Genomic DNA, 26,434 nt, shown 5'->3' on the forward strand with positions numbered 1-26,434 from the left:
GCCCCCAACTGCCCTCCCCTGTAGGCCTGGTCCCCCACAACTGCCCTCCCCTGCAGGCCTGGTCCCACCCAACTGCCCTCCCCTGCAGGCCTGGTTCCCTGCAACTGCCCTCCCCTGCTGGCCTGATTGCCCACAACTGCCCTTCCCTGCTGGCCATCTGTGGTGGCCATCTTGTGTCCACATGGGGGCGGCCATCTTTGACCACATGGGGGTGGCCATCTTGTGTGTTGGAGTGATGCTCAATTTGCATATTACCTTTTTATTTTATAGGACTAGAGGTCCAGTGCACAAAATTTGTGCATGGGGTTGGGCAGTCCCTCAGCCCGGCCTGCACCCTCTCCAATCTGGGACCCCTTGGGGGATGTCCAATTGCCTCTCGCAGTCCGGGACCGCTGGCTCCTAACTGCTCACCTGCCTGCCTGCCTGCCTGCCTGATCACCCCTAACTGCTCCCCTGTTGGCCTGATCACTCCTAACTGCCTCTGCCTTGCCCCGCACCTGGGACCCAGGATTCCCTCCTCCGGTCCCTATTTGCATACACCCAGTATCCAGGCTTCCCTCCCTTTGGCCGGCCCCAGGCACTCAGGACCCGGGCCAGTTTCTCCTGGGCTGGCCACAGCCACAGGGGACTGTGGGCAGGTGACTTCGCCTGGGCCGCAGCCGCAGGTGCTGGAACCATGGGGTGGGCGACTTGTCCCTCTCCTGGGCTGCAGCCCCAGCCGCTGGTGCCCAGGACCACAGGGCATGCAGCTTGTCCTCTCCCAGGCTGGGCCGCAGGCACAGGTGCAGCCGCTGGCACCTGGGACCGTGGGTGTGTGGCTTGTCCCTCTCCTGGGCCGCAGCCTGGCTGGTCCCCATTCCTCTCTCACGAGCTCATTTGTGCCTGGCTCGTCCCCATTCCTCTCTCACAAGCTCATTTGTGCCTGGCTGGTCCCCATTCCTCTCTCCCCAGTGTTAAGTGTCTGAGCTGTTAAGGAGTGATGGCATGAGGGTGTGATGACCATTTGCATATTAGCTCTTTATTATATAGGATATTATTTGTTGCTTCTTTAAAATTCAAAACTAACTGGGCATTCTGTATTTTATCTGGCAACCCCATTTCAAGCAGTTTTTTAAGGTGAGTTTCATATAGGTCTTAAGACTGATGGAGTCGGTTTTGCAGCCTTGGCATTGTGGACATTTGGGCTTCTTTGATACGGGAGATTGTCTTGTGTGCTGAAGGCTGTTTTGTTGCATTTCTGGCTCCTACTCACTGGATGCCAGTAGATCTGTCCCCTCTCCACTGTGACAACCAAATATGTTTCCAGACATTAACAGTTGTCCTCTGTGGAAGGCAAAATCACCTCTAATTGGGAACCACAGCTTGAGAGGTAGTGGTAAAGCAGGATTGTGAAGCCTGTCATGATGGTAGACCAGAAGGTGGCCCTTTTATCCAGACATGATGCAGGTCCTGCCCCACCTGCATTCCCGCCTCCTCCAACATTCTGGGCTCCTTCCCAGTAACGTTAGGAGCTGTCTAGACCTGTGTAGAGGAGTCCAATAATCCCGTGTGGATTATAGTCACTAGGAAATCATCCTCTCCTCTTGTTGCCTTTCTACACAGCTCATATGAGGCTAAATATGGCAACTCTTTAGGTTTAACTCAGACATCTTCTTCAAAGAATACCCAGGCCCGGCCTGTGTGCCTCAGTGTTTGAGCATCGATCTATGAACCAGAAGGTCCCAGGCTCCATTCCTGGTCAGGGCACATGCCCAAGTTGTGGGCTTGATTCCCAATAGGGGTGTGCAGGAGGCAGCCGATCAATGAATCTCATCATTGATGTTTATATCTCTCTCCCTCTTCCTTCCTCTCTGAAATCAATATATATATGCAAAGAATCCTCCATACACCATAAGCCAAGTACTTGTATTTCATCAGAGATCATCCCTGTGAATAGTCTGGGTTAAATTTAGCATTTAATGGGCAAAACTCTTCCAGTCAAACCACCTTACTGAAGTGTGCATCTCATCCTTTTGCTCCATTTTGTAGGAGAAACTTCGGGAATTGGATCATGAATTCTGTTCTAGCATTTCCACCGACAAATTTATCCTTGAAAAAAATGCTGATGTGCCTTTATGTGGTATTTTGTTTTTGTAAAGTTTCTCTACCTCAATATGCTTTCATACTCCCTTGGAGAAAACTGAAGTGGCGTTTGCTTTATTAACCTTGAATGTCCAGCATTGACAATTAATTTTGTAGGCCTATCAGCTTACGTGGTGGGAAAATTTTATTAGCAAGTTAAACGTCACTGGTTTCTTCATTACTTTCCATATTTTGTAGGCTTTTAGAGAAGCACGGTTTTATACAAACCCACTGAGCAAAGCAAAGACAATGTACCTATCTGGTCATATTGCTGTGGGAAATCTCTGTTCTCAATTCTCTATAACGGTTGTACCTTCTCAAATCTCTCTTACTGAGAGTTTTCCTTAAATAGGAACACTCTTTCCTGAAGACCCACCTTAAAGAATAACATTGTCTTTATTTGTAATCACAGGCCTTCATCATTGTGGAAAAGCTCGGATCCTTCTCAGATTCTGATATTTGTATTTAATCAATAACCACATTTCTTTTTCATCTGTCTTACCTCTGCAATCTCTGCAATGGCATTTTCCCAGCCGCGTATGTTTTATTGTGTAAGAATGCAATTGAAAGAGCCATTCATGTTTGCAAAAAGGATAATGTTTTATTATTGGTTAGAAAGAAAAGAAATGGCACACTTTGTATAACCGACCTCCTGCTCCAGCACAGTGGGTTCTGAAAGCGAGGGACGGGTGAACAGGCCTTGGAAAGAGGCCACAGAAAGCTCCTGGTCTTCTGACCACATCATAAAATAAGACCTGGTGATCAGTATGTCTCTAACTGACAAGCATTCAATTCGCACTTGCTTTGTGCGATTTGAGGGTCTGGAAAGAATAAGGGGATGATGGTCAAAATCCTTAACAGCAATGCGGCATGACACGATCCAAGGACCGCGTTATTGGGACAGGATCCCCAAGACCGCCCCAGGGCAGGGTCTTCTGCTCTCAGTGACTGGACCATGGGGAGAGGCCAGGAGAGCTGGGGGCAGGGCCAGCACTAAGGGAGCAGCTGTTTAGGCGGCAGCCTGTGGAAGTTGGAGCCGCTGTACCGAGGGCCTGGACAGAAGGAGCTGTGGAGGGCGCAGGGGTTAGAAGGTTAGACAGCAGTTAGGCCCCTGCCACTGCCGCTCACTCACTGCATAGTCTTGGGTAAGTCAGTTCCTGGGGCCTCTCTTATCTCTTGTGCAAAGTGAGGATATTGGGTGAGAATGTTCCATCCCATGTAAGAAGCTACTCCTCCCCCACACCGACCTGCGGGTCCCGTGTCCTGTGCCCCAGCTTCTGAAAGCAGCACCGGCGCCGCCGGGCCAGGCAGCAGGGCCCGCACCGCGGGTGCCGGGGAGCAAGACTGGAGCCAGCGGCACCTTCCCGTGGCGGCCCAGGAACACCTTTTAAGGATGAAGAGCGTTCAGTGTTGGGAGGAATTCACTGCAGAGTAGAAAATTGTGTCAGTTTACTACAGAAACCAAATAAACCTTGCTTTTGCTTGAAATTACCTCGTCAAGCGAAAGCAGGTGCTTTGAAGTTTTCGCTGTTTGCCTAGATTGCACAAAGTCCCCTTGACTCCCCGCCTCGCTGTTGCCGTCTCCGTTTGGTTATTGATACGTTGTGCTTTTTATACTCAGTGAATACATCGCAGTATCTCCCTGGAATATGTGAGAACACAGGAATGAGCAATGCCATGCCGGCAGGAAACAGAACGAGTCCAGTGTAACTTCAGCCTAGATGTGTTTTCCCCCAAAATAATTTGGTTGAGTTGAAAAGTACCTTCTAATTTATATAAAATCTCCTTTAAAATATTTTTAATTGGTATTTTAGAGAAAGAGGCAGGGAGCGGGAGAGAAGGAAACGTGGACGGGAGAGCAGATGAAGCGCTGCCTCCGGCACGCCCCCTACCGGGCACCCGGGGGGTGAGCTGACACCTGTCAGGGCAGCGCGCTCCCGAGCCACAGGGCAGGGCCCACACAACCCCCTTTGGAAATCTGAAAGTGTGAGCAGGCGCTCGGCTAATTCTTTCTTACGTTAGAGCCCATCGGGAGGAAAAACGATGGTTGGAAAGCACATGCTGAATTGGGAAACCGTGCTGAGCGGACCTCCAGGTCGTCAGTCCCTCGGCGCCTGCGCAAATGGCGGGTCAGCAAAGCGAACTGACTCTGTTTCAATGTCCTGTTGCCTGCGGACCTGACCAACAGAAACGAGGCAGACGAGGGATTGATGATCTGGGGCCATTTTCTTGAAACTTGCACGTAATTCCCATTTCCGCTCGTTAGCTAAAGAAGGGCCTTTCCACGACCCATGAAGAACACGCTAACGGGCGGTGCCACGGCCACGGCCATGGAGTCACAGGGTCTAGAGTCACCGGCTCCCCAAAGGACATCGTATTCGAAATTCACTGCAGGTGTCTTAAAGACATCTGTTGTAATTACAGGGACACGGTTTCTAATGTATTTAATTCCCTTTCCTACCTAAACTGTACAGATAAGTGAATTTTAAGAGATGGTATAAATAAATTTTTAATTACAAAATGATGTTATGCAATACATTATTAATAATAACCAACAATGCATAATGTTTATGCATGAGTCCATTAGAAAGATGAGCTAATATGTGTCAATGATAAAGAATGCACTAATTTGTCCTGAATCTGTGAATGAAGTAAACTCATGCGGCAATCAGCGAGCGCACTAGCACAGTGGGTTCAGCATGCTGTGTGGCTGGGAGACATCTCTTGCCCATGGCATGGAAGAGGTACTTAGGACTCGTTCATCGCATGTGATCAACATCTTATTTTGCAGCGAGCCATGCGGTTGTGAAGTTTGGAAGAAGACCTTTGAGTGACACTACTGATTTCCCAGGCGGGTGCCGAATAAACGGCCGGCAGCCTTCAGGAAACGCACACAGCCCTTCCTCCAGCGCGGGGAGGGCGTCCCGCAGCGGCCTCCCCGCCGGCTCTGCGGGCAGGCCCCTCGGGCCTAGCGGTAACAGATCTCTGAGATCTCCATGGCCAGCTCCAGACACTCGCCGGTCTCGTGACAAGATTCAAACAGGCTGCAGTCCATGTCACAGCTGCAGCTGCAGTCATTCCGCGAGTGGCCTTCCTCCGCGGCGTGGTGGTACCGGTAGGAGGGGCAGCACGTGTTGGTGCACACCGTCTCACACGTGTCCGGGAGCATCAGGAGACAATCCCAAAACTGGCAAAAGAGGCAGGTGAGGATGAGGGAGGCACACTCCTCTGCGGAAAGAAGAAGAAAGACAGTGAGCAGGGGCACGGGGCAGCCTCCGTGGAGGGCTGGCGTGGGCGAGGACTTGGTAACTCACCGCCCTTCTTAGCTACTGTCCTCAGCTGGCCAACGGGCACCGCGCTCTCCCAGGCTCTCCCTCCTCCGCACAGGGCTCACGCTCCTTAAGTGACGGCTTATTAACTTCCTGAGGTTCCCTATTGATCCCACATAATCAGGTCATTTAAAGTGCTGTCCCCTCTAAACTCCTCTGTTCACTTGGCTTGCAGAGCTGCTGGGAGTCACACAACTGGAGACCCTGCAACTGTCTGAAAACCAGCAGGTCCTCCCGGGGCAGGGATGGGTCAGGAGCAGTTAGAGTTGGGACCGGGAAAGACTACAAACTTCTAGAATTTTGTCGCAAGGCTTTCTTATTTGTTTGATGTGGATTCCCATAAACTCTCCACACCTATATTCAAATCCAAGCGAAAAGCACGTTTCAAAACCTAATGTCAATAACTTTGAACTAACCATAGTTTTTTTTTATTGTATTCTATGTTTAATCCTTTTCTCTTGTTTTCCTCCAGTTATATAAAACCTTGGTTAGAAGAATACGTCATTATATACCTAAAAGTATAAATGTGATCAATCCCTTTTAAGAAAATTGGTTTAAAGATTTACTATGCAGACTTGTAAAAATCTGAAAAGTATCTCTAAGGCCTTGAAGGTAATTGGTAATTCTAGCCAAACAGCTGTGATGGGTTATAGGTTATTATATTTTTTGTCTTCATAAAGGGAATTAGTTAGAAGATGTAGTGGTTCTCTTGTTAAAATTATAACTTTTCTTTTTAGTTAGAAATTTCTCAAAAACACGGGGGTGTTTTGTAGAAACCTACGTAAGTGTTCGTATGACATATCTTGTTGATTAAAATCAGTGCCCTGACAATTGCTGATGGTTGAAAGTAAGGACTTTCCCAGAAGAATGTTAGCAGCTTTTGCTTTTCAGACTTTAGTTGACGGAGACGGTGCAGCCCAGAGGAAGGCTGCTGTCCGAGCCATCTGCCAGAGCTACGGCACTGAGCCCCACTCATTCAGTCTCAACAAATGCCCCAGAAAAATGTTTTCTTTCATTTTTCATACACTTGTTAATCTTTAAGAGAGAAGAAAGAGCATGGGAACTTTTCTAAAAAGGAACAAATGTTTTAAAGAAAGCCATTTTGATTTCTTTTACAAGACACTGCACACGCTGTGTCACTGCCCAGTGCGAGTCCTGCCTGGGTGGACAGAACCTTCCTTCCCGTCCGCCCTGCCCCCGGCCCGGCCCCCCTTTCCCCATGGCACAGCGGTAGAGGCCACCCCGGGCCTTCATGGCCACTTTAACTGCCAGATGTTGTTGCAGGTGCTGTGGCATTGCTCAGTACTGCTAGTGCAGGCAGCACTCCAAACACCTCTCTAGTACCTTCTCCTCTCTTTGCCAGAATGGTGCATTTTTATTCACCGAGAGCCAGTTTCTAGCATGTGATCAACTCACCCATATCTCGTAAGTCACCCCAAAGCACCCACAAAAATTCAGGAGTGAGCACAGAGCAAAGACTCTGTTTTGCGTATGCATTTCTGACCAGGGCGTGTTGGTGGTCAAAGATCTGGGGCTTAAAACCTTACCAAGTGTCACCAATGCCAAGCCTGCTACTGCGGCAGCCCCGCAAAGAGGAGGTTCCCCGTAGGAAATAACCCCCCAAACGCCCCACGACCCCTCAGGCCAAGGCTCACGAGACGTCCTCGGGGCATGACCATGTGACAGTGACCCCACTGCCCCTGTCCTTTGTGGAGGAGACGTTTGGAGTTAGTTTGGAGGTAAGTGGGCGGGGTGCAGGGGGGCGTGCCTGCACAGGGGCGGGGGGGGGGGCGGGGGGCTCGTGTTTCCTGGGAAAGGATAGGAACCTGCTTGTGAAGTGACCTTACAACTCCCCGTGGGCACAGAACCGAGGGCTCAGTTCCAAGTGCCAGGTCTCTGCAAGATGGCAGGTGCTGGAGGCCTGCTTCTGACGACTGCCATCAATTTTATTTAAAAAAAAAAGAAGTTTTCACCCAACTCTTGGGCCAAATTAGCATTTCTTTCCTCTCCCTTCTACTTTGCACTTGAGAATAGAGCGTGTTTGTTCTCAGTCCTTTTTATTTGATTATAAAAGGCAGAGCCTTTAACAAAGAACGTGGCAACATTAATGAATTGAAAACAGATCTTCCCCAACTTCCAAGTGTGCTCACACTTTTCCTAAAGACCTCGGAAACCATTCTTCACGAGCAGCGCACACTGCTTTGCCTTCAGTCTTTTTTGCACAAAAGTAGCGTGAGCCATCCACGTGAACATTTGCAGCTGACTGTTCGGAAGCAGCTGGACTCGCCCTTCCCATGGATGTATTTACTTTGCCGACACGACGCCAGGGCCTTCAGTGCTGAATAAGCGTGGCATTCCGAGTCGTAGTCCCTGATGGCCACCTGCCCTCTCAACCGTGCCCAGGAGGCTGGGTGGCACCCTGACAACACGGAGCAGGGATGCGGGCTCCACAGGTGCAGCCGACTAAGGTGGTAGTGGTGGTGGTGGTGGGGGGGGCGTCCTCGTTAGAAAGAGTCACATGTGATCATGGTGGAAAAGGTACCACTACAAGGAGTTTCCACAAATGCTAGTCTCATGGCCACACCCTGTCCTCCCTGAGAACGCCTCCAGCTTCCAGCCTGGCCCTGGGGCCTGCCCTGTCCCCTGACCCCTGGGACCTGCCCCCTGGAACCTCCCCCTGCCCCCTGGGGCCTCCCCCTGGTGCTGGGATGAGGGGTGGGGGTGGGGTGGCAGGAGCGGCCTGCTGGTTGCACTCAGCTCCAGAAGCTGCCACCTGCTGCTTTGAGAATCATTATCCCAAACAGCAAGATGATGGTTCTTCCGGAAGTGACCCCAGATAAACAGCAATCACCCTTCTCCCCCAAAACAGAGGCGGAGAGAAGGCACGGGGAGCCTGCTCAGATCCGGAGTGCTAGTGCCTGGGAGCTACAGGTGTCATCGCCGGGATCTGGCGTAACCACAAAACTCGGGTCTCAGCAGTCTGACCGATTACTAAAAGTTTTTGGTCAGAAAGTACACAAATTGGTTCCCACTCCCCCACATTTAGTTTTGTGTGTTTTTAAAATGTCTGTAATGTAGAATGTGAGTAAGTAAGACTGAATGCCTCCTCCCAGCCGGTATCATCCCTGACGTTATCCATGTTAACAGCTACTTAAACATGTCAGGATCCATTTAAGTTCAGACAAGCACAACTAACATTCAAGTCAGTTCTTTAGAGCTGTAATGACTAGATTTGGGTGATACTTAGTAAATTTGTGCTTATGTTTTTTTCTGAGCAAATGAACTGAAATAATTATAAAATTGAAACATTTTATAAGGTGACACTACTGCATTTAATTGTATGAAATTTACTGGGGAGAAAATGTAATCATTTTATTCAGTAGTCCATGGTGTAATTAAGACTATTCTTTTGAGGTATCTTGTATTTATGATCTTCTCTTCCACCTGGATGAGACGTCTCAAATTCAAAATTATACACCAATTAGGTGTACTCCCAGGATTCCTTTCAGGAGCCTGTATTCTCACACCACGCGTATCCCTGCTTTTCTTACCCGCGGGGATGCTTTTGCAATCAGAATGCAGAAACGCTACGAAGATGTGGGCGGTGCCCTGGTCTTCTCCCGTTTTATCCCGGAGGGACGGGGCTGAGCCTCTGTTGACTGATGTGATGCTTGGGGAGCTGTGGGCAATGCGCAGCGCGGCCCCCCTCCCCCCGGCCCCCCGAAAGCCCCATCTTGCACCCGGGACCCGCTGGCGCGGGAGGTGCTTTACAAACCTGCACGTGGGAGGCTTTCCCTCTTGTTTAAACGGGGCGATGTATATAAATAACAGACATTAGCAATTAAGCACCCGTTCCTCCGCACTCATTTATGCATTTGAAGAGAAATGAACCGCACGCGCCATGGAAGTGGATGCGATCTCCTCTTCCTTCTGTCCCCCTGCTGTTTCTGAAAGAGGTTCCTGTGTTTATCTCAGTGCGACAGTGACCCCAGCTCCCACCGGCTACCTCCTTAAATTAATTACTCCGAAAATTCTCTGCAGTGAGGCGAGTCTGACTTAACTCTTGACTTCCTTGAGTTTGTCCTTTAGGATAATGGGAGTGTTTTTAAGTCACTGACTGTGGGCCTTGGCCTGGGTTTTCTACACTCTTTCTCACCCAGGTTCCACAATCTCTCGCCTTGGGAGGGTTTGCCACCGTGGAAAGGAGGGCTGGGTTAGCAGCTCTTGTGTTGGCCGTAAACCAGAATGTCCTGGTGGCACTGGCCTGAGCCCAGGCCTAAGAAGCGGTCTGGGGCCGGTCCCCGTGACTCCCCTCCACGCTTCTAAAGAGGGAGGACGCAGGGTGTTCCCGCCCGGCGGCTAGACCAGTGCAGCAGTCCGTAGGGCCCTGCCTGAGAATGGAGTGCTGGGCACCATGCTAGCCCTCGGCCTTCTCCTTCTCCCGCCCCCGATGGGGCAGACCAGCGAGGCCTGCGCCCTGCTGCCCAGGGAGCGTGTGCACCAGGGCGGTTTCTCATTCTGGGATCACACGGCCAAGACCCGTTACAAGGAAGATCTGGCATCCCTGACACGAGCTGACAAAATGCAGAGGCCTCTCCTGTATTGCCTGTTTTCTTGCTTGGCATCCAACTAAAAAAGCCAGAAACTTGGGCTTCACCTCGGACTTGAGGTCATAACCTGGCAGTCCCAGGCCAACGTTGGCCCAAGCCGCTGGGCTGTGTGGAGCTTGGTAAGGGAAACGGGTTCCAGGGACGCTAAGCTGGCGGCGCTGGGCCTCTCCCTCCTCCGGCAGCCTCGCCTCCCCTGCCTCGCCCGCCTGTCACCTCCTTCCAGTTTACACCATCATTCCCAGCATCTCCTGCTGACCAGGCAGCTGGGTCTGTGGCTTCTGGTCTAAAGCATCCATGACAACGTTTGTACAAGACACCACATATATGACATGCTAGAATCTTCTCTTCTCGTATTTTCTAAAACTGTAATCATCATAAAAGCAAACACGGAATCTATGGTGTGACAGGTTCTGCACTGGCTGCTGTATCCATGTTATTAGTTCATCTTCAAAGTGCTCTGTGGGTGCCACCGGCCCCATTACGTCACCCAGAGACCGAGATTCAGAGTTGGCAACAAACAAACTAACAAACAAACAAACAAACAGTTTTGCAGTTAAAAATTTCAGAGCCAGGAGTTAAACTGATGTGATTCCAAGTTCCTCTTACACAGACTTTGTTTTAAATTTTTTTCTTATTTGTATAAAGTAAATATGAATTTAAATACAGATCAGAAACTATACCCGTTTAAATTTTCCTTTGAGAAACTCCTTCTAGCTTCCTTTAAACACAAATGTAAACTCCTGCTAGCTTTCTTTAAACACAAAATTCTTAAATGGTTTATGTCTCCTGTAAAGGCCACTGCACGGTTATCCTGAGTGAAGTTCACGCTTCTTGGTGCAGTCTGTGACTTTGAACTTGACTATCCTGATCATTTAGCTCCAAATCAATTGGAAATTGGCTTTGCAGACGGAATGTGCTTTGTCACGTGCAGGGATGGCTTGGTGTAGGTTTGCACTGATCAGCATGCGTAGGAAGTGATATTGCCTAGAGGAACCAACCTTTTTATGCAAGTTGCTGCTGTAAGCATCTCGGTATTCTATGCAGTCTATATTTATACTGTTATACTGTCCCAGCATTTCAATACCATTCCACCCTTCCTTCTTCTCCTCCCCACCTCAACAGTCCCAGATCTGAGAAAAGAAAGTGTGCCATTTTTCTTTACCACTTCATAGCCCCACAGCAAAAATGAGTGCACCTCACCCCAACGCTTCCAAAACAGTGTGCCTCTGACTCCCAGCCTTGAGAGCAACCCATCTGACAAGCACCTCATCGTTGCAAAGTGACCTTGACATGTGTCATTCACCAGGGCTTTCAAGTGAGAGTCTTCCTGTTTAATATTCATGCAGCATCCCCCCTAACAGCATATGTGATGATTGTACAGGGGCTGGGGGCGGGGAGCTTCATTTAGAGATGGGTGATTCTGAGAAACATACCATCAGTGTCTCTCTGATGAACTGACGTATCGGTTTGGAGGTAAGAAAATCTCGTTTGACATTCTTCAAGGGAGGACAGTGATGTGGTGGATTCTGACAGCTTTTTCTCGGTGGAAGTTTCCTTGGCTGGTCCATCTGTGATGTTGAACTCGGATACTGAATTTATAACGATAGCATTAATGGGTTTCTCTTCTGCATGTTTTTCATTTGTGAGTTGCATATCTAGGTGAAAAAAGAAAAACACACACAAACTCACTATAGCAGACACAATTTAGTGATCCTAAGAATGGACATTTGCAGAAAATTTCACATTCTAGACTTTTCTAAGAAAAAAGTCTTTTTAAAATAATCGGTAGTTATAAAATAGTCACAGGGTTGTAAAATACAGCATAGGGAATATAGTCAATAATGTAATAACTTCCTATGATGCCAGGTGGGTGCTGGAAATATTGGTGGGGGGGCTACTCTGTACAATACATGATTGTCTAACCATTATGCTGTACACCTGAAACGAATGCAAAATAATACTGAATATAAACTGTAACTGAACATTTTTTAAAAAACAAAACAAACAATAAAAAAGAATGAAGCATTTTGGGAGCAGGAAATTTTGTATGAAAATCCAAGTAAGAATAAAAGAGTGCAGTAATTATAAAATTGCACACACATTGCAAGTTTTAGCTATCGTCGTCATTTGTAACATTTCTACTGTGGGTTTTTACTGATGGGTGGGAAGAAGCAGGAATTCATTCACTTGGATCAACCAGATCTTGCAGTATGTGGCCGGAGTGCTGTCAGCGTCTTATGGGTCTGAGAAGTAGCCAGGGGTCTTCGGTGCTGGGCAATACTTCCCAGGGAGAGCACGTGACCTCAACCAAGTGGCTTCCTTCCTTTGTTTCTACAAATGCTGTGTGAGGATACTGTTAAAAATCAATAGTCTATAACTCGATTCTCTCTGCCCTCACACATGCTACATTTCCACCCTGTCCTTTGCTGGAAGGTCTTGCTAGGCCTCTGCTCAGGTTTGGCCTGTATGGCTCTGGCAGGTGCTGCTTGAGCACAGGCCGTATTTTCACACAGTCACCTGCACAGTTATTGGTGATGTTCAGAGAACCTTCAGCAGAGTCCTTGATTGAGAATGTGACTTGCAGAGGCAGAGAGAATGCTAAGAAGGCCAGGTGCTTCATGGACGTCAACACCTGTATTTGTTCATTCATTACCACATCCTGAGAGAGGGTCAGCAATGCGACAAGAAGTGGCTGGGCCCTGGGGATACAGTGGTGACTATGACAGGCATCGCTCCTGGCTTTCACAGCCTCCACCAAGTTAGCAAAGATAACGAAGAAGTTGTAGTATTGAGGGGAGTATGAGAAAGGAGCCATGAATGAAGCCATGTTATAGAGAGAACCAGACTGGGGAATGGTGCAGTTAGTTAATTATTTATCTACACTCGTTAAACAGGGGAGCCCTAAGACTTGGAAAAGAATTAACGTAAGAATTCTCACACATGTGGCCAGGCGGACTCCTGGGGACATCTTGAGAGCTCAACAAGCAGTGGTGCTGGGCATTTGACGGTGCTTTGGGAGGTGACGATGAACTCTGGAGAGCCGCATCCCATGGGGGCCCAAGGCTGCTTGATTTAGCAGTGCTCACTGAGTGACGGAACGAATAGTAGGCTGGGCAATCGGGTGTGACTGTGCCATGCTCACACAGCTCAGCGCAAGGACTGTATTCGGGCAGAGTCCATCGTCCCCACCCTGTCCAAAGTGACTTCTTACTGTGTGTGGGGCAGAGAGAAGCCTCTGCTCGCCCTGCCTCCTCAGGCAGTGATTCCCAGACTAGTCTTCAGAGCAGAATTCACACGGAAACCCTTTTAAAATTGGGCATTGTTTTTAAAGCGCAGGCCACCCTCCTCTTCACTCCACCAACAGATGAGATCTCAGTCCCTGGGGGATTTTTGAAGCTCCTCAGTTGATTCCAACATGCAGACAAATGTGAGACCCACTTCCATGGGGCCCTTTGCATCTGAGAGTGGAGAAGGGAACAGGACAAGCCACTGCTGTGTGCATGAGTGATGTTCAGACACCAGCCGTGGCCGGTGGCGCTCCAAGGTCTCCTAACAGAATGGGAGCTAACAGTACGGTCCGCACAATTGTCTTAGGCCATTTTTATTTCCTTCTGATCCTCCAAATAGCGTTGGCTTTCAACAATATTTAATTTTTATTCCCAACCCGTATGCTGCTGGCTTTATAGCTCTTAGTGGCAGTTTGATTCATCCTAAAAAGGATTGGCAGAAATAAGTGTTCAGGAAAAACAACTATTGTTGATAGTAATTAATGAAATATTGAAGAGATAGAATTAGCTCAACAGATTGAGAACCTCTTGGCTTCCTATAACCCAAGAGAGATTCACCAAATTAATGATATAAGGACAATGATGCTAAAAATAATTTATGTCTCTTACTTGGGTACCAGAATGCCCAGTGACCAGCTAATACCACAAGCATAGCCTTGTAAACCAGCTTAGAGCACTTAGAACACTTGCTGTTTGGGGCCAGATGACTGTCCATGACGGGGATGGCAGGAGGTTTAGCAGCATCCCTGTCCTCTCCCTGCTCCATGCCAGTGGCACCACCACCCTAGGTTGTAGGTACAAAACGTCTCTAGATATTGCCAAATATTCCCTGGGGGGCAAATCACCCAGGTCGCAAGCCAAATCACTTATACAGAGTGGGGCAAAAGTAGGTTTACAGTTGTAAGTATGTGAAACAGTTTATTCTTGTATTTTATTTATCACTTATTGTAGTATTTTCCATATGAACAACTATAAACCTACTTTTGCCTCACCCTGTATACCTTACTTAACAAAAACTCTAGGAGGTCGATATTGTCGGCCTCTGAACAGATAGCAAAAGTATGAATTGGTGTCTCCAGTTAACGGCTGAATGAGTGTAACTAAGGCTCAGATAGTTTATAAGTTGCCTAAAGATTCTTCCTTAGCGAATGGTGGAACTGGGATTTGAACACAGGCCTGGTGGATTCCAAAAGCTTTGCTCTGATTTGTTTGTAGCTTTTGTCCTGCTTCCTAGCTGTAAAGACTGCACATCAGCAAAGCCCTCCTCACCCTGAGTCCAATGATGTGTCACGACCCAAATGAAGCCCTGAAATCAGCCTCTGACACGCCTCTCCCGCAACAGCCTTAGCCACGCCAGGCTGCCCCCGGGCACGCAGGGGTCCGGCCCGTCAGGCACAGCGGCTTTCCAAGGCGGGGTGGGGGGGGGGGGGGGCTGCTAAGAAAGAGCTAATAGTAACAGAACTTGGTAAGTATGGAGAGTGCAGCTGCTCTGTACTTACAGATATAATTAACAATCAGTTCAAATGATCACACGTAGTCAGGCTGCATGGAATTCAAATTGCTTTCGCACAAAGTAATTCAGTAACAAAAAAAAGTTGGATAGAGGTTACTGAAATATAAGAACATACAGAGAAGACGGTATATAGCCAAGTGGTACACGATTCTCTTTTTAATTTTGTGACAATTTTAAGTACAGCAACCATTTGGAGGTACTGGGCTTGTACTGAGAGAATTTTATGGAGAACTTAAACTGCCATTCATAAAGTTATTTTAATTCTATATCTCTGCTTATATTTTTATTTTTTATTTCCTAGTGGGAACTATCTGTTGCTCATTAGAAAGTCATCTGACACACACCCCAGTCTGCTCAGCCCGGAATCTGACAACTGAAGGAAGCGCCGTTTCTGGGTGGATGTAAATGACATCTCTGTCTCTATAGATGCAGCGCTAACAGTGATTTCCCCAGACTTCGTCTTTCATGACGGTATTTGACATTGTAACAGAGTATTACAAAGTAGCATAAGCTAAAAGGAGAATCACATCAAAATGGTATCACATCTCTGCCGAGAAAACTTTTGACATTAAATAAGGAACATGTGAAACTATATTTGGGATGTTATAGATAGATCTTGACATTAATGTAGGAAAAATAATTTTTCTCAACAGAAAAAAACACCAATGTTAGGACAAAAATTAGAAGCTCAACTGTGTTTCTTAGGGAAAAAAATTAAGTGTATCTTAAAAGTCAGTAAAATAGAAAATTTATGTTTGGGCTAGAAGCAATTTCAGAACCAATGGGCATGCACTTAAATATCAGGAAAGACAGACAGTTAATTAATTTTTTATTACCATTGAGCAAATGCTATTAATTTAATTCAATTAACATTTATTGAGTTGCCACATGCAATAGATGAATCAATGGGACAGGAATGATTCATTTATTTACTTTAAGTTATTAAGGAAACATTTTAATCCTTTTTATTTTTGTTCACTAAATGTGACTTTTTAATTTTTGCATACACCTGTTCACTGAGTGTATATATCTATACACACAGTCAAATTAATAGTATGTAGCATCTCTCCTCCCTACTCCTCTCATTCTGTTCTTGTTTATCCCTTCCCTTCTTTTCCTTTCTCTCTGTTTTGGTTTAATTTTTTTGCTAACCTGCCTTATCTCTGTTATTGGTTTTTTCCCCTCCAGCTCTTCAATGTATTTGTTTCTCAAGACTTTGTCTCCTTAGTTTCTTTCTTTGCACCCTACCCTTGTTACTTGTTCGAACTCACAGCTTTATTTTCTTTGTAAAGTTGACCCCAAATCTCTATCAGTCGGTCAGCCAGTAGCCAGGCCCCACAGGGAGCACAAGCTGTGCGCTGGCCCGTGCTTGGTGCTGAGAATTCGGAGAGTTCCAACAGTCTTGGTCCGCAGGAGGCCACAATCATCACAGACTGCAGCCCCCCACTTGTAACTGACTGTTGGGTATTTTATTTGACTTACTAGTTAAACCCTTGCAATTATTATGTCTCTTTCTACTAAGTCCCTTGTTCTTTCCCCACATTGAGTAGTTCCAGTTTCCTAAGCTTAAAAATACGCTTTGGTTTGCCCCATCCCTCCATTCAGCTCTTTACAAAGTCTTATTTATCCTTCCTTCTAAATATCTCATCAGTCCATCTCTGCTTTTTCATTCCCCAAACTACCACTCAGGTCTAAGCATCTGTGTTCTCAGATCTGGACTGTGTCAGCAGTCACTGACAACCCTCCCTAGACATCTTCTCCACAGCAATCAAAACGATGCTTTCAGCAATAGTCTTCTGGTTAGATTACTCATTTAAAAAAGCAAAACAAAACACACACACCATGCACATACACAACACGTTAAAAGCTCATTATTACCGGAATATCTTCCCATTCTCTTGTTCTCAATTAACATACCAAATCTATTGCCAAATTGTCTACTGAAAAGGTAAGCCCTGGTAGGTGTGGCTCAGTGATGGGAGTGTCATGCCTTGCAACAAAAGGTTTCGGGTTTGATTCCTGGTCAGGGCGCATACAGGAGGCAACCAATCAATTTTCTCACATTGATGTTTCTCTCTCATTCTCTCCCTTCCCCTCTCTCTAAAATCAATAAACATATCTTCCAGTAAGCCTTAAAAATAGAAGAGGTAACTTTTTGTTAGGATTTTCTTGTGAATGGTGAACTCCAAAAGCCTATATAAATATGATTAGATAAGCTTTTAAGAAAGGATTATTTTAATGTTAAGATGAGTTAGTATTTCAAATGTATAGGCCAATTTTAGAACTATATGGTGAATTATATTTTCTCTTGGATCTCAACTATTCTTTGGTTTAGAATTTAATGCTGTAATTATCCGTGATTGAAATCAGATCAAAGCAGATAGGTGACATTTCAAGGAATATGCTACCAACCAATTAACTAATAAGTATGGCTAGTAAAAGTAGTTAGTTGAAGGGACACTGGAGAGGGTAAAAGGTGCGTGGGTTTTTTGTTTGTCAAGTTCACACAAATGTCAGACATGAATTTTTGTTTTTATTGTCAGGGTACATAGACTGTACTGTCCCCAGCTTGGCAGGAATAACACAATACATACACATACATGACATAGAAGAGAGCAGTTGATATCATTGAACATGCTGAAACTTACTAGAAGGAGCTAGAATCACGTTTTCTTGATGTGGAACACTATTATCTGGTGTTGAGTAAAGTGAGAACTGGCGCTGCTTAAAGACAGAACGAAAGTAGCAAGTAAGGCCTCCTCGGTCCAGACCAAAGCACCACAAGGATGCCGTGTCTTCAAAAACAACAGCGACCAGCCCTTTCTTTTTCCAAAGCTGAGTGGGCTCATTTTCTCAAGCTGAGGGATGAAGTCTTCCTAAAATATTCCTACCTTTTAGAACAAATGGAAATAACTCAGTCATGCGTGTTCCATTGCTATATGCTGTTAGTTCGATTGGACAAAACAAACTTTGGGTTCATCAAGTCTGCGTTTGGGTGGGGAGAGGAATAAGCGGATGGCCGGGCGTCTGGCCTTGGTTTCCAGGGGCAGCTCTGGTGGGAAGAGTTGCTTCAAAGGCCTCCGGGTTACAGCAGGCCTTCCTCATTGCCGGTGGTGATGCAGCTAAAACCGCCCTCCACAAGCTAAACGGAATGTTTATCCAGAGCCATGACAAGAGGACATTTCAGCCTCTAGGTTAGCCTGAGAAATCCCTCCTTTTAAAAAAGAGAGAAAAAGCAAAAAATGTCATTCTCCAATAATAGGAGCAGTGAGTGCTCGAGATGGAAAGGGTGAAGCCGGAAGAAAGAAGGAAGAGAAGAAGGTTGAGCACAGCCCCTTCCCAGCTTCCTCCACACTCAAAGCCGCCTCAGTCTGGGCCGCAGCGGTTTTGGCCTCGCTCTCCCGGAGAAGGGCCGCAGCTGTCTGCTCTCCGCGGGCGCTGCACCTGCAGACAGGCGGAGGCTAAGTGATATACTTTTATAGCTCAATCCAGAGCTGTAACCAGGAGCAATTCAGCCCTGGGAGGTGGTTAAATCTTCTTCGGACATGGAAACAGTTTGCAATTATGAGCCTCCATTTCATTTTTATGCAGTTATCTTCAGTTTAATGTTTGTACAAAGTGTCTCAAGAAATAAAGATCATGTTATTTCAGAAAAAATTGGTTAGCTCTTTTTATAGCTTGATGCACTTGCATTAGTAATACGTTTAGGGCTCTGAAAAAATAAATGAAGCCAATCAAGTTATGAACTCATGCAGAATTGGTGTTACATATACAGTTGATTTTTAAACGATCAGTGTTTAAATATAAATGTTAAAAACTAAACTATAATTATTCAAAATATTCTCTATTATGTTAAAACCATGACAATTTATTCATCCCGACTATTTTAATGTCACTTAAAGTCTCTTACTTGCATTATCTCATTTTAGGCTCGCAACAGTTTTGCAAAGTATTATTATAACTATTAGATGAATGAGAAAGTGAATGGAGGGTCAGACATTTTAGTGGTTTGCCCAAGATTACCCAGCTGGTAAGGGGCAGAGCTAGTACTTGAACTTATGTCTCCTAATTCCTATGACCGTCAAACTTTACATTCACAAATTGCTTTATGAAACCAGGCACTCTGATCTAAGATCAAGATACTCTTCTGAAGTAGAACTCCTTTGTCCCTTTTGACTTTCCTTACTCCTGGTTGATTGCTCTTGCTGGTATTTGATTAGGAGGCAATTTACATGTCTGCTCAAAACCACAACTCTTACTGATTGCATTTTCCACACTCACCCCTCCGAGGCCAGAGCGAGTCACCTCCTTTGTGACGCTTCCCGCAATGCCCCCCACTCCAACAGAAATGAATGGGAGCTCGGGGGGCCTGGGGCGACACCCACCTGCAGTCCCGCTTCAGTTTGTTGTACGGTGGTTATTTGTGGCTGCATTTCTCTCTTCCCTGTTCTGAGCTCCTTGAGGAAATGCATGCTCTATTCAGCTTTGATTCCCCAGCACCTAGCTCAGTGTCTGGCAGAAAGCAAGTGTTAAAGTGTTTTAGGAGACTGAAGCTGACTGGCCGATTGAATGTGGGATATTTTGGCTGATAGTTGACAACTGACTCATCTTCCCTGGGACCAGTTTTTGCACACATCTTCCAGGGTCTTCCTCCCTCACTCTTGATTTGCCAGTTTACCCTGGTAAGTCTAAAATTATCTCTATTGTGCTAATATACACATTGATGTTTATTTTGATTTGAAAGCAACATTTGCATTTGAACCTGTAAAACTGAAGAATATAAAAAAAAAAAGAAAAGAAAATCCCGTATAAATCCACCATTATTAACACAGTATTGTATTTGTGTCACAAAAGAAAATGGAAATATCTGGTACACATATATATTATGTATATATATGCATACATATTATGCATATGTTAAAATTAGAACATATTGTATTATTTATATATAATATATATCATATGTAACATATTATATATACATTACTTCTAAGATGTCACTTATTCCAATTCTATTATATATTACCCTATATAATAAAAGCCTAATATGCTAAGTGTCCGGTTGTCCAGTTGGCCATTCAACCAATCAAAGCGTAATCCTACCTAATAAAATGGTAATATGTAAATTACCATCACTCCGCAATGCCCACTAGACTGCTTCCAAATGTTGCTGTTATCAATGATTTTAACATTATTTTCATGAATCTTTTCATATATCTATTTGCTTTATAGTTTGACTTCATAGGGAAGAACTTACTGAGTTAATGGCCAAATTCCTAAAGCTCTTCCTATAATTTACTACCTGCCTCCAGGAAGTGCCAGTGAATACTCACATCCACATGTCAGAGAGTTCCTGGGAGAAGTCTATTTGCTGTTTTCTGGCCAAGTCTAGCTTTTACCAATAAAATATTTTATTTTTATCAATTTGAAAAGAGCTTTGATTCAAGTCTTTAATTTTCTATATCTGAAAATAATCTTACACTATCATAGAGGCAGAAGGTGTTTATTCATACTTATAGGTTAACTAGAGGCCTGGTGCATGAAACTCGTGCACTTGTGGGGGTGTCCCTCAGCCCAGACTATGCCTTCTCGCAGTCCTTGAGCCCTTGGGGGATGTCCTACTGCCGGCTTAGGCCCGCTCCCTAAGTTGGCAGTAGAACATCCTTAGCACTGCCGCAGAGGCAGGAGAGGCTCCTGCTACTGCCGCTGCACTCATCAGCCGTGAGCCTGGCTTTTGGCTGAGTGGCACTTCCCCTGTGGGAGAGCACTGACCACCAGGGAGCAGCTCCTGCATTGAGCGTCTGCCCCCTGGTGGTCAGTGCGCATCATAGTGACCAGTCATTCCACTGTTCAGTCAATGTGCATATTAGCCTTTTATTATATAGGACTAGAGACCTGGTGCACGAAATTCGTGCACGGGGGTGTGTGTCCCTCAGCCCAGCCTGCACCCTCTCCAATCTGGGACCCCTCAAGGGATGTCCGACTGCCGGTTTAGGCCTGATCCTATTGGACATCCCTCTCACAATCAGACATCCCTCTCACAATCCAGGACTGCTGGCTCCCAACTGCTCGCCTACCTGCCTTCCTGATTGCCCCTAACTGCTTCTGCCTGCCAGCCTGATCACCCCCTAACCACTCCCCTGCCAGCCTGATTGATGCCTAACTGCTCCCCTGCCAGCCTGTTTACCCTCAACTTCCCTCCTCTGCTGGCCTGGTCACCCCTAACTGCCCTCCCCTGCAGGCTTGATCACCCCCAACTGCCCTCCCTTGCAGGCCTGGTCCCTCCCAACTGCCCTCCCCTGTGGCCATCTTGTGGCAGCCATCTTGTGTCCACATGGGGGCAGCCTTCTTGTGTGTTGGAGTGATGGTCAATTTGCATATTACTCTTTTATTAGATAGGATGGGCAATTCTATGATCTCCTGTATTATATAAAATTAAGCAGTTAAAGACTTGTATTCTGTGCTTATTTATATATTTTAATTTTATTATTGGAGGACTGATGATTGGACGAGGGTTTATTGAGCTGGGTCTGGCCTTGGTGTCAGGAGTGCACTGGCAGACTGGAGGCTCCCTGCCAGCTTGTGGGCCTTGACAGGTGAGTGTCAGGCATGACAACTGTCTAAATGTAGGACGGGCTATCATCTCTGCAGAGGTCCTGCAGACGCCACAAATCAAGACACACTCTAAGGAAGGGCAAGAGGTAATAGGAGGAAGTGCACGAAGAAGCAAGTCACATGCTTATTCACAACTCCTGTTGGCCCAGTGTGTGCACCAGCGTATCATGGAACCTGACTGGTGATTTAAGATCTGTTTTCCTGGTGGCCCACCTGGTGGGAGTTTAGCCCAATGATCTTCAAATTGGCTTACATTCATATACTTAGGGAGGTCCATGCCCTTCTATTTATATTTGTTTGTTTGTTTATTTATTTTTGTTCATGTCCATGAATTCTTTCTCTTTTTTCTCTTTTGCTCAATTCCTGCGCTCCCAACCCCTCCTCACCCCACCACCCACCTGAGCTGTCTGCCTACTTCCTATCTATGAGTCTGTCTCTATTTTGCTTGGTAGCTTAGTTTGTTTATTAGATCCCACATCTGAGTGAAATTATATGGTACTCCTTTTTCTCTGACTGGCTTATTTTACTTAGCATAATTTCTCTGGTCCATCCATGCTGTCACAAAGGATAAGATTTTCTTCTTCTTCTTCTTCTTCTTCTTCTTCTTCTTCTTCTTCTTCTCTCTCTCGTCTCTCTGTCTCTCTCTCTCTGTCTCTCTCTCTCTCTCTCTCTCTTTTATAGTCAAGTAGTATTCCATTGTATAAATGTGCCATAGCTGTTTTATCCACTCATCTACCGATGGACACTTGGGCTGCTTCTAAATCTTGGCTATTGTAAATAATGCTGCAGTGAACATAGGGTGCATATATTCTTTCAAATTAGTGTTTCAATTTCTTCTGATAAATTCCCAGAAGTGGAATTGCTAGGTCATAAGGCAGTATCAATTTTAATTTTTTGAGGAAACTCCATACTATTTTCCACAGTGGCTGCACCAGTCTGCATTCCCAGCAGCAGTGCACGAGGGTTCCCCTTTCTCCACATCCTTGCTAGCACGAGTCATTTGGGTACAAGTCTATTTAATGGGGTTAGAACAGCTATTTATAGTTATTCTCTTAAAATGCTATTATAGCTATTTTTGTACATTTTATAATTACATTTCAGTTAATATGGCAGCATAGGTATCCACTGTGTGTGTATATGTGTGTCTACACGTATGTAGATACATAAGGTGGGCTTGCTATTTCCCCCTTTTTCACTGGTGACAATTTACAATAAAAACTGTGGGACCACTAGTCTAAGTAATAGACTGAGGCCAGCTCTCTACATCCCTCCCCATCTGAGGGAAAGTCAACTTTCTTGTGCTTCTTCTTGGTCCCCAGGGTGTGGTTGCTGGCACAGCTCCAGCCACAGCAGCTGCAGTGGTGGCCTGAGGAGACTTGTCCTGAGTTCCTATAGTGGTAACAGGATTAACAGACTCCATTCGGGAAGCACTCGGGCGGCATAACACCTCCCAGCAGAACTATTCCTGACAAGGATGTGCAGATGGAAATGCATATTTATGTCACTTAAAGCCTACCAGGGACACAAGGATTTGAGCTATAACAATAAATAGAAAAAAATCCTCCCGCAGTTTTGGTAACCATACTCCAGTGCATTGGCTGTGCTTGGCGAGAGACCTGCAGATCATTTGTCCAAGCACAGAATATTCAGCACCTGGGCACGGCAAGGTGGCCTGCTCTGAATAGATTTCAGCGTTTAAGCAGGCCAGCACAAAGTCAGGTTAGATTTTCAGCTCTTAAAATAACAGGACAATTCTATGAAGTATTTGGGCCATTTTAAGAAAATAAAAGTCTCCTTTGAAAAAGACTATTAATTTATTCCATATGTTAATAATGATAAGTTATAGAAATTATTTTCAAAGCCAAACAGTCATTGTAGTCAATGTTTCCACACTTAAACCTATATTCTTTATAGTAATCCTTGTTATACTTTCTTCTAGCTTCCTTCTAAAATACCTCTGACAAAAAAAAAAAAAAAAGAAAGAAAGAAATATGTTCATGATCCAGAAAACATGGGTTTGGTAGTCCCGAGGAAACTCTGCATCTATATCACCCCATTAGAGTTGAACAGAAGAGTCCAGTCCGTCTGGACCTACGCCCGCTCTGCTGAGCGGGAACGAACAGCCTTTGTCTCCCCTCTTCCTGGATCAAAAACCAAAATAAAGAAAGAAAGAAAAGAAAATTTAAAACAAACAAACAAACAAAACCCAGCCTTTTCTGTCGACCAGGACACTGGGCTGCATCTCCCGTGGAGCGTGCTTTTGGATCTGACTAGGAAGATACAGGTTTCTTTTTGCCACTCTAACCAACAAGATACGACTGTTATAAAAAAAACAACACAGAAGAACCTTTTCAAAACTTGTTTGAGGTTTAATTCTGCTGCATGAAGAACTCTGTGCGGAAAAGAGAAGATGAACGTAGGCTCAAACACATTGAGATGGAAGCCTGCAGGCTGGATGGGAAGGGCCGGGGATGGGGAGGCTGCAGCGGTCACAGGGGGCTGCACGAGGGAGCGCACAGAAGTGGCGCTGCAGCAGCAGCATCGTGATAGGAGAGCGAATACTAAAAGCTCCCCGTGTTAGAAAGTCAAGGACAAAGGACTCAGGTTATGAGACTCAGGTTATAGCTACAGAGATCAGGGCACACAGATCTGACCCGAGAGATGGCGTTTCTAAAGAAGAAATGGAGACAATGTGCGCACAAGTAAGCTTTGCTCGAAGACAAGCCTGAAGCAGAGACCTGGGTAGAAAGGTTTTTGAGTGTGAAACTCAGTCTGAAATTTAGTAAAAAGGGATGGCAACCCTGGAAAGTATTTTGAATTATAAGAATAAAGCTCTTTTCAAGCACTCAGAGGAGCACAATTGGATGATGTAAGAAAGAGCTGTCCTCAAATCATTCCCAGGCAAACCGAGTGCCAGAAGCAGTGGCGCTTAAGCATGTTCCTCGATAATGTTATACTCAATCAGCCTTTCTGTGTGAGGCTACAATAAGATATTTTTATCATACATTGTCAGGAGGAAATATACTACCCTTAAACGTATCCTTTCTTGACAAAATATATAAAGACATATTTCACTTATTAAAAAAGCAAAACAAAATTAGAAACTCAAGTTTTGGCAGCTGTGGCAGGAAAGACTGATGGTCCCGAGGGACACCGACTGGAACAAACGGACGATGACGTGCCGAGGTGAGTCCGGTGCTCAGAACCACCTGGCTGGAAACCAGGAAGTCTGTGTCGGGTGTCGGGTGTCCTTAAGGATAGTATCCAGGTGTAATGTATAAGGAAACCTTTCATTATTAATTTTTGCTTCTCATTATGGCAATAACCTGGAAATCACATCTCCCACACAATTCCTCCATGTAAAGAAAATTCTCTGCTAAAATCTTGCTCACAAAAGAGTTCTCTGAATGTCCCAAATGTTAGTAATGAACACGAGTTTCCCAAATTTCCTGAATCTTTCAGGTTTTCTTAAGGGACAACCTGAAAGGCCTTCAATACAAAAGGCCTTCATAAAGTTAATAAAATATGTTTCTTCAGTGAAGAAATATTCCTTTTCAAAAATGACAAATTAAAAATAGAAATCTTTAAGATGGAGTGCCATAAAGTACTCATTAAAGATTAGAAAGCCAGAAAAATGGAAATGTTGGTGGTTAGTGTGCCTGCACTCATAATTTTATTCTTTGCAAATTATTGTATTTCTTTTGTTTAATAAAAGGAATGATGAAGGCAAGCATTGTATGTCTTTATTCTTTAATGGCTTTCTAAAACATTTTCAGAAAGAGAGGAGGAAGAGAGAATTGGGGCTCTGTGGAGAAGACCCCGGGCTAGAGGAGCCCATGTCAACACTATGTGCGACGCAAAGGCAACAGGCCAGGGTGGAGATCACCACGGAAATGACCAAGCTGCACGGAGCTCTCAGTTCACACAAGTTCTCATAGCCACCACCTTACCTTGTTCAATCTGCTTTCCCTCCCCCCAACACAGCACTCTACACACACACACACACACACACACACACACACACACACACACACATGCACACATGCACACACACACACAAACACACACACATGCACACACACACGTTTGCATCTCTCGATTTTGTGAGTGCCTTTGCAAGTGCCATTCTTTCTGCTTTGGTTCCTTTCTTCTTGTCTTACTTTACTGGGCTCCTAACCATCACTCAAGACTTGGCAGAAGTGATACTTTATCTGTTCAACAGACACTTGTCAACTGCTACTTACTGTACTGGGAAACCCTGCAAGGTCCTGGGAAAATGGAGATGAATGAAACCCATTTGCACCCTCATGGACATTTCAGCTTCTCTGGAGCCTTCCTTGACTGCGCTTCCCTGACACGCTTTGGTATTCCTGAGCTTAACACAGTGCTTGGCATAAAGGTAAAATGCAGATATGTATCAACCTATGCGGTAGATAAGGAAATGTTTCAATTCCGGTTCTCCAGCTTCTAGTCCTATGCACTTCCTGCTGTATTACATTGCACCCAACACACAAATATCTAGCACTGCTGAAATGTTTGCAGGTATGAAGTTTTCAGATATGAACCTCTCTTGTAAATGAATAGAATTTTAGATGTGGAATAAACCACAGATGTCAGTTTCATCTCCCACACAATTCCCCCATGTATTCATTTGTTTAGCACCTGCTATAATAATGAAAATAATGATAGCTAACATTCTCTTCACACTATGAGAATATTAGGCTAAGTGCTTTAAATGAATTGTCATTTAATCCTCACAATAACCAAATGAGAAAGTTATTATAAGTTCAGTTTTCCTAGTGAGAAAATGCAGCTCGGCATGGAAGGAGCTGTGCCTTACTCATTGTTGTATTCCTAAGCTAGCAAAGGTTGGAGTAAGAATTTGAATTCAGGCATTTGAAGGCTATTGTTCTTTCTCTTAACCACTTTAATATGTGCAAGAGATACGAAGGCAAGTGA

General features: G+C 45.4%; 1 protein-coding gene across 2 annotated transcripts in view; it reads right to left on the reverse strand.

The window, feature by feature from the left end:
- Positions 1-5,089: 5,089 nt before the first annotated feature.
- MDFIC2 (MyoD family inhibitor domain containing 2) overlaps positions 5,090-26,434 on the reverse strand; it is a 116,417-nt gene continuing 95,072 nt past the window's right edge. For both annotated transcript variants that reach the window (XM_054708006.1, XM_054708007.1), the window contains 2 exons: positions 11,494-11,715; positions 5,090-5,349 (listed from right to left, as the gene is read on the reverse strand). In XM_054708006.1, the coding sequence (XP_054563981.1) occupies positions 5,090-5,349; positions 11,494-11,715 (482 nt within the window). The remainder of the gene's footprint in view (positions 5,350-11,493; positions 11,716-26,434) is intronic.

Source organism: Eptesicus fuscus, chromosome 18, assembly GCF_027574615.1.
Source record: "Eptesicus fuscus isolate TK198812 chromosome 18, DD_ASM_mEF_20220401, whole genome shotgun sequence".
Classification (NCBI taxonomy): domain Eukaryota; kingdom Metazoa; phylum Chordata; class Mammalia; order Chiroptera; family Vespertilionidae; genus Eptesicus; species Eptesicus fuscus.